The sequence below is a fragment of the Palaemon carinicauda genome, chromosome 1, assembly GCF_036898095.1.
Source record: "Palaemon carinicauda isolate YSFRI2023 chromosome 1, ASM3689809v2, whole genome shotgun sequence".
NCBI classification, from domain to species: Eukaryota; Metazoa; Arthropoda; class Malacostraca; order Decapoda; family Palaemonidae; genus Palaemon; species Palaemon carinicauda.
Window position 1 is genome coordinate 170,404,800 of NC_090725.1, and position 8,888 is coordinate 170,413,687.

The 8,888-nt window shown below is 36.1% G+C and overlaps 1 protein-coding gene across 1 annotated transcript; it reads left to right on the forward strand.

Moving 5' to 3' along the window:
- The first annotated feature begins 402 nt into the window (after window positions 1-402).
- On the forward strand, window positions 403-6,695 carry LOC137625849 (uncharacterized). Its single transcript, XM_068356795.1, has 4 exons — window positions 403-2,266; window positions 2,514-4,771; window positions 5,152-5,173; window positions 6,559-6,695. Exons 1-4 carry the CDS (start codon window positions 403-405, stop codon window positions 6,693-6,695), a joined length of 4,281 nt encoding a protein of 1,426 aa, XP_068212896.1.
- The last annotated feature ends 2,193 nt before the right edge of the window (window positions 6,696-8,888 follow it).

Here is an 8,888-nt window from a genome sequence, read left to right on the forward strand (position 1 = left end):
AATATTATTAGAAACTTCGTCTTTATGACATCATGGCATCATATTACCTTAGCGCCGTATAATAGAGTAGGTTTTGAGTTTGACTGGCCTGACATTTCCGTATCTACGCTATTCGAAGCATATAAGTATTATTGCTTTTCATATCGCTTCATTCGTACAGTTTTGTACCGTTAATTATATTTACTACTTTGTCGAAGCTTCCAAGTATTAACTTTTCATTTTGCTTCCTTCGTACAGTTTTGTACCAGTAATTATAATTATTTATTCTTACCACACTTGCGTAATGGATGAATAGTTCAGTATTACATCACGTGATATATATTACGTATTCTGTAATTGTTTATGCTATTGGGAACACTTCTCTTTGACTTTGCTGCGTTCTCTTGTGAATTTTCAGTCACAATGTTTTCAGTAGACTTATTTTTCAGTGATCCTAAGGGAAAACTTAACACTATAGTGTGTGCTAAAAAGAGTGAATTGTTGGCTTTGGCAGCCAAGTTTGAAGTAACTGCTAGTTCAAGAGACAGGAAAGATGACATTAAAAATGCCATTTTAGATTATCTTGTAGAGGAGGAAAGTGTAGAAGAACACGAGGCTAGGAAATACATGAGTACGAAGAAAGACAGCTCAGACGTTGAGCATATGAGGTTAGCCATACAGTTAGAACAAGTAAAGTTAGAGGTAGATATTGAGAGAGAAAGACACAAGTTGGCCATAGATAAAGAAAGGAAAAAGTATGAGCTAGAAATGGAGAAAGCTAGATTAGATCATGAAGCTAGTCTAACTCAGAATATGGAAATTGAAAGAAGTAGGATTAGTGTAGAACAACGTATAAGACTAATGAACCTAGAATCTAATCAACCACTAAAGTTTGACTTGGCTAAGAGTTTAAAGTTAGTCCCTGAATTTACAGAAACAGATGTAGATTCATTTTTCCGTAATTTCGAAGATATTGCCTCAAATATGAAATGGCCAGTAGATCAATGGGTTTGGTTAATTAAATCCAAAGTCCAGGGTAAAGCTGCTATAGTGGTTAGTAATTTAGTAGGGGAAAGAAATTATACAGTCGTTAAGCAAGCTATTTTAGATGCATACATGGTAACTGCCGAGGGTCTTAGACAAAGATTTAGACAATACATTAAATCAAATGCTCAAACTTGGTATGAATTTGCAAATGAAAAACTAAGATTATTTAATAAATGGCTTAAGGCTGCCAATGTTAATAATTTTGAGGAACTCGTCAACCTGATTGTGACTGAAGAATTCATGAGAAAACTACCACAAAATATTAGAATGCATATTGCTGACCGTGAGGAAGAGGATTTAAAGAAGTCTGCTATGTTAGCTGACCATTTTTTCTTGATACACAAAACACACAAAGGTACTGAGATGTTTGTAAAGCAAGGCAAAGCAACAGGGTTCAGTGGTGAGAAAGAGGGTGTTAATTATTGTTCATATTGTAAACAACAAGGTCATGACATAAATGAATGTAAAAACCCAACCTGTAAGAAATCTAAGTTTTTTGGCTCTAAGCTGTCCGACCCCGATGCTGGTAAATATAAAGACAGTAAATTTAGCGTAAAAGGCAAAAGAGCTATGCATTGTAGTACACCTGAAAGTGATGCCTTGTTTGCTAATTATATTTCAGAGGGTACAGTAACAATACCCAATGGTACTCCTGTTAAAGTAAGAATCTTGCGTGATACTGGGTCAACCCAAAGCATGATTTTACATAGCGCAGTGCCTACAATTTCTTTGCTTGATGAAAAGGTACTAGTTAGGGATTTAAGTAACACTAACAGTTTGCCTTTAGCAGAGCTTAACTTAAACTGTGAATTTGTATCTGGTAAAGTAAAGATTGCTGTTATCAACACGCCATTCCCTGTACATGATGTTCAAGTATTACTTGGGAATGATTTAGCTGGTCAATTGACTTTGCCTAACCTTATTTTGTATAATCAGCCACTAGATAATAACTTTAATGATTTGGATATCTTTGAACATTACATTGAAGAAAGTAATTTCATTAGTGACTTAGGTGAACATGACATTGAGGAAGTAGAAACTGAAGTAGACACTGATCGATGTGACCCGATTGAGAATTTTGTTGGTGTTGTAACTAGGGCAAAAGCCAAACAAGCTGTGAATGAAGGTGTCCCAGATATAGTAAAGACAAACATTCCCTGTACTAATTCTGAATTGATAAACTTACAACGAGCAGATGCGACTTTAACTAATGCACTTAAACAAGCTTCCACTAAGGAAGGTAAGGTACCTGGCTATTACTTTGATAAAGGAGTCCTGTTTAGGCTGTACCGACCTAGAAAACTGTCATCTAATGATACCTGGGCTAATAAAGAACAACTTGTAGTACCATTAACTTTACGTAAGATTATTTTGAGTGTTGCTCATCAAGCAGATTCCCATTTAGGAGTGTCAAAGACTTACAAACGTATAGCTAATGATTTCTTTTGGCCAGGTATGAAACATGATGTATTTGAATTTGTTAAAAGAGTGTCATGTGTGCCAAGTAGTTGGAAAACCTAACGAGGTAATTCCAAAAGCACCCCTCGTGCCAATTGTAATACCACACGAACCTTTCAGTAAAGTCATAATTGATTGTGTAGGCCCATTGCCAAAAACAAAAAAAGGTAATCAGTATATTTTGACTATACTTTGTCCTACCACTAGATACCCTATTGCAATTCCCCTTGGTAACATTTGTGCTAGAAATATTGTGAAACACCTCCTCAAAGTTTTCACCACTTATGGATTCCCAAAAGAAATTCAGAGTGATCGGGGTACTAATTTCACAAGTGACCTTTTCAATGAAACTCTAAGGGAATTTAATGTAAAACATATTCTTGCATCACCATATCACCAACAATCACAAGGTGCTCTTGAAAGACACCATCAGACATTAAAATCCTTACTTCGAAAATTTTGTATGGAGACTGGAACAGACTGGGATGAGAGTTTAGACTTGATATTATTTGTAATTAGAGAAGTCCCTAATGATTCCTTAGGTATGTCACCATTTGAGATGTTATTTGGACATAAAGTTAGGGGGCCACTACAAGTACTTAAAGATAAAATGTTGAACAATGATACCTTGGATAACGTAACTGTAGGGCAGTATGTCGATAAATTGAAATGTAATTTTGAGAAAGTCCATAATTTTGCTTTTAATAACTTAAAAAGTAGTCAAGATGTGATGAAGGAAAATTTTGATCTAAAAGCTAAAGTTCGTAAGTTTAAAGAAGGGGATTCTGTACTTGTATATTTCCCTACTCCTAGTTCTCCTCTCCAACATAAATTTTCTGGTCCTTATATAATTCAGAAATGTGTCAATAATAACAATTATATAATCAGTACTCCAGACAGAAGGAAGTCAACCCAATTAGTTCATGTAAATCTAATCAAGAAGTATCATGGTAATCCTCCAGTTGCTTTGCATTGTCTATCAGACTCTAATGTATTAGATTTTAAGAAATATAATGCATCGGCACACCAAAGTAAAACCCCAATGCCACATGATATAGATTTATATCACTCTAATGATTTTGTTTCTTGGACAGACTCTGCTAACCAGGAAATATTGCAGAATATTCTAGTATATTTACAGCATTTACCCCGAAAGCAGAGGAGCCAGCTAGCAGAATTATTCCGCAAATACAGGAGTATATGTGGGGATGTGCCTCAACGTTGCAGTGATGTTGAACACGACATTGAATTACAACCGGGTACACGACCAATTCGTCAACACTATTACAGGACCAGCCTAGAAAAGCAGCAACGGATGAAGGAGGAAGTGTCGTATTTACTGAAGAATGGACTGGCAACTAGAAGCACATCAGCTTGGGCTTCACCATGTCTTTTAGTTCCAAAACCAAACGGTAAAGTAAGGTTATGCACTGACTTTCGCCAAATAAATAATGTTACTATCAAAGATAGCTATCCATTACCTAGGATTGATGACATTTTAGATTCCATTGGTGCTGCCAAATATTTATCACAGATCGATCTATTGCGTGGATATTATCAGATTCCACTTACAGATAGAGCAAAGCTAATATCTGCCTTCATAACCCCCTTTGGTTTATTCCAATATGAGAGGCTTCCATTTGGTTTAACCAATGCACCCGCCACCTTCCAGCGCTTGGTGAATAGTGTAATTAAAGATCTTGATGGTACATATGTGTACATCGACGATATTGTTGTAACGTCTGACACCTTGGATGAACACATACATAGACTGAAAGCATTGTTTGGTCGTCTTCAGGAGTTTGGACTTACTATTCACCTAGCAAAATCTTCCTTTGGTAAAGGGAAGGTTAAGTATTTAGGTCACATCATAGGTAGTGGAGAAATTGTTCCAAAAGATGAAAATGTTACTGCCATTGTAGAGTTCCCTGTCCCAAAAAATAGGAAAAGTCTTTTAAGATTTCTAGGCATGACCTCCTATTACAGGAAATTCTGTAAAAATTATAGTATAGTAGCCACTCCCTTGATTGACCTCACCAGCCCCAAAAATAAATTTGTATGGTCTTCTAACTGTCAACAAGCTTTTGATCAACTAAAGAATATACTTTGCTCTAATCCTGTCCTTATTGCTCCTGATCTTGCTCAACCTTTTATTATACAGATTGACGCCTGTGATACTGGCATTGGTGCCGTCTTGATGCAGAAGAACAGTGACACACAGATGTTGCATCCTGTTAGCTACTATTCCTGCAAACTCAAAAAACACCAACGTTCCTATGCTACTGTGGTAAAGGAACTGCTGGCAATCATCCTAACCCTGCAGAAATATGAAATATATTTCTCATCCAACATCCCAATCACTATCTTTACGGACCATAACCCACTAACCTTTCTCGGACGAGCGAGGTTAACAAATCAACGTATTTTCAGATGGTCTTTGTTTCTGCAAAACTTTGACCTAACCATCCACTACATCAAAGGAACTGAGAACTGCATTGCGGATGCCCTGTCTCGGACCCACATGGACTCCTGATAGTCTTCTGGAATACTCTTCATGACTTTTATAATGTCCTGATAGGCCATTTCTTCAACGGGGAGGAGTGTGATATTACGTATAGCATGTCTCTGTTCTGTAATTATGTCACTTTTATATATTTATTCTTTTAGTGGTACTCCTTCTTACCACTAGGTTTGTAACACTTGTTTTCCTGTTTTGACCCTTTTGTATCCTTGCCTGTCTTATATTTTTATTACTTTTCGTCATCCTTGTCGCTCATTTAGTTTACTTTGGCTTGTAACATTTTGAGGAGGGCAGTCGCTCTCAGGCTACCTTGACGACAACATATTTTGTATACACGGTTAGGACAATCATCTTGTCAATGTAAGTCAGTGTGTTTTCTTTTATTTTGTGTTTCGTTGGTATATTAATTCAGGTGTTTGTTTAATTGTTTGTCTGTGTTCGATTATTTCTTCATATATCTGTGGGTTTAACTTGTGAATTGTTTTCTATAAACGTAAATGTCAATATAACTGCTGGTTGTTTCTATTATTAAACTGTTATATTTTGTTATCTGAGTTTTGCCGTTCCTTCATTGATTAATACTTCTTAAATGTTCTTATTATAAGCTGTAACAGGCTAGGCTAAGGCTTAGTTTATATATATATATATATATATATATATATATATATATATATATATATATATATATATATAGAGGGCTTATATATTTTATTAGATGCCCAAAAGATATTTTTTTTTCTTTTTAACATATAGGGCTACAATATTTTATTAGGTGCCCAAAAGACACTTTTAAAATGTTTATAAAATGCAATGTCCTGGAGTCTCTTCAATTACATATTACTACGGTACTGACAGCTTTCACATAATTCAGTTCCAGACAATTTTACCCCCCGAGTCAAGTGAAATGGCCAATTTCAAACGGCTCTAAATGTAAATACTTTCAAAGCAATTGGAGTGTTGTGTGGACATGGCAAAACGTTCCTCTGGAACTCCTCCTGTTTTTGCCTTAACCTACGCCAAACAAAGATGTTAACGGCGATAAAAATCATCACCGTAATGCTGATTAATGCCAGCAACACGTAGAAACAAAGATTCCCCCCTGCATAAGTCTGTGACGGGTGGTCCATCTCTGTTAATTTCATCAACCGATTAGCCACTCGGGCGTTGTATGTCCGTTTCCTGATGATAGTGTTAATTCCTTGGACCGTGTAATTCGTGGACGTACCGATGCAACCTTCAGCTGCAACGAAGACCTGGGAGTGGGACGTGGAACCGTCCGGGCATGATACATTGAAGCCGGCCTTGTCGTATCGTATCCACGAGCCGTTGTTCAATCTGCAATTGAACTTATTATCGTCAAAAGGATAAAGTTTTTTCAGACAATCTTCATATGTATGGGAGAGAGCGCTGTTTAGCACTATACCTAACTCGCATGAATCCATTGATATACTATGGAATTCAAAGGAGTCAGCTGTACATACTTTATTATTCATTGCTTCTGAACAGTGAGTTAATTTATCTAAGTCTCTAATGACCGTATGTTTCCTTATCAGGGGAAATCAATACGTGTCCTGTCAAACTGGATATTACTGGACTTGAGTTATTCGTCGTGAAAGTTAGGAATAGTGATATTTTGTATGATTGCCAGGCATCGGAAGAATCAAAGGGAACTGTAATCATGATCCTGTAATTTTCAACGCTTACTGTAATTAGGCTATAATAAAATTCTAACCTATGGGCGTCTAATAAAGGAACATAGCCTATTTTCTTCCGTCCGTTCTCCAAAGTTAACGTTAAGTCTTTTATTGGCAAAAGATGTGGTGATAAAACACCTTTAGTTGCTAACGTAATAGCTTCCACATAGTCTTTCGATTTCTCAATAAAATTTGAAATTTTAGTATAGATATGATTTATTTTTGAATTATAATACGTTAACGTTGCCAGCAAGTTTTGTACCTCCATTATCTGACTGATATTACTAGAATGTTCTTTCACCAAACTCATTATTTGATTAATTGATGTTAATTGATTCCCTAGTTCTGATAAAACTAGTTCGTTTCATGTTCTAAAAACTCAATTTTCTTATTTTGATTACTGATTTTAAGACTATTTGAAATTCCTAAGCCTAAACTTGCAACAGATCCAAAGATGTTCAATGCAGCAAAAATAAATGGGTTACGTCTTTCAAGGTTAGTGTGTCGCACTTTCCACATCAGTAGGTCACGAGCCAGAGCTTCTGCCTTGTCAGTCTTATTTTGCAAGTCGTATGATAGCATTTCTGCTATGCTTAGTGTTGGTGCAAGCGAACTCTCTGTATTAAAAGGAAAATGTCGTTTATGCATTTCATTTAATGAAACAGCAAACCTTGACAGGTCGCTTTTTAAGCTAGTGACATCATTCTCTGGGGGGAGAATCACTTGCATATTAACTTTTATAATTATATTGCTTGCTGTAATAAAAACTTCTTCTGTTCTCTCTACTATAGTGCCATATCTAAAATCTATATTTATAGTTTTAGGGCTCCTCCCACATGAAAAAATGTCTGAGTGAACAATATCACTCCTAACAATAAAAACTTCACTTTGGAAACCAGCTATGAGAAAAATATATGTAATTACTCCTGTATTAAGAAGAAAAAAAATGTTCACATACAAATATTATACAAGTTTCACAGATACAAAAATTTCCCTCACTTCCTTCTCTCTTATTTTAATTTCTTATGTGAGCCAATGGTACAATTCTCTCATCAGTGGGTTGGGATACGTTTTGAACTCTAAATCTATTGGCCGTTAATGTTTCCAAAATGTTAAATGGGCCTTCAAACTTAGATGTCAGTTTGTAATTGAGTCCTTTACGTACATTTAACTGTATGTATACATTATCACCCATGGTATATGTCTTAGATGGCTTCGCTATTTTATCATGATTCCTTTTCATTATATTTTGTGATTCTTCTAAATTCTTTCGAAGGATATCATAACGACTTTTGCTTGCATTTATAACTTCCTTTAAAGGATTTGATAAAATAGTTATAGGCGTTAATACATGGAAAGGCGTTCTAGCTGGGCTACCGTATAGTGACTCGTTCGCCGGCACTTTAATAGATACATATGAGTGATTCAAAGTACTTAGTACCGAATGTATGGCAATATCCCAGTTGGGGTCTGATCCCCCTACTGTAACTCTTATTATGTTTAAAACCTTCCTATTCGCTCTTTCCACTAGCCCATTCCACTCTTTCGACTCTGGGTGATAGATCATGGTACTGATTTTCTTTATGCTAAGGAATTCACACAATGAGTTAAGGAAATGATTATTAAATTCTCCACCCAAGTCTGAGATTATCATGTGTGGAATTCCATGTTTACAAATGTAGCACTCGTAAAACTTCCTAGCGCATTTGATCGCGGTTCTAGTTTTAAGCGCTATCAGTTCTGTATATCGAGTCAAAGCCTCTATAATTACTAAAAGGTGCTCATTTCCTCTGTCTGACTCGTAAAATCATGTTAATAAATCTAAATGTATTCTTTCAAAGGGTTGATTTGGCGCGGGATAAGCCCCTAGGCTGACAGGTGTTTTCGTGTGCCCTTTGTTTTCCTGACAAGTGCGACAATTGGCTATGCGCTTTTTTATATCTGTAAGCATCGTATACCAAAAAACAATGATTTGGCTTTGTGTGACATTATGGAGAACCCCAGGTGTCCATGCAATGGATTTGCATGCAACCAATTTAGGACAGTGGGTATAAGTGAGATTGGTACCACTACCTGGTCGTTAGTCACCTGTGGTGTATTGTGGGTTTTCCTTGTCACGGATCTACACAGAATATTATCTTTGATTATATTATTCTGCTGCGTATACTTTATATATTCCCTTTTCTTAG

Bases quoted from the DNA above. Each gene is read 5' to 3' on its own strand.
- LOC137625849 (XM_068356795.1), top strand. From the start codon at position 403: ATGTTTTCAGTAGACTTATTTTTCAGTGATCCTAAGGGAAAACTTAAC. The intron at 4,772-5,151 runs GTAAAGGAACTG...TTATTCTTTTAG, and splicing joins AACGTTCCTATGCTACTGTG to TGGTACTCCTTCTTACCACT. The intron at 5,174-6,558 runs GTTTGTAACACT...TTTCCTTATCAG, and splicing joins GTACTCCTTCTTACCACTAG to GGGAAATCAATACGTGTCCT.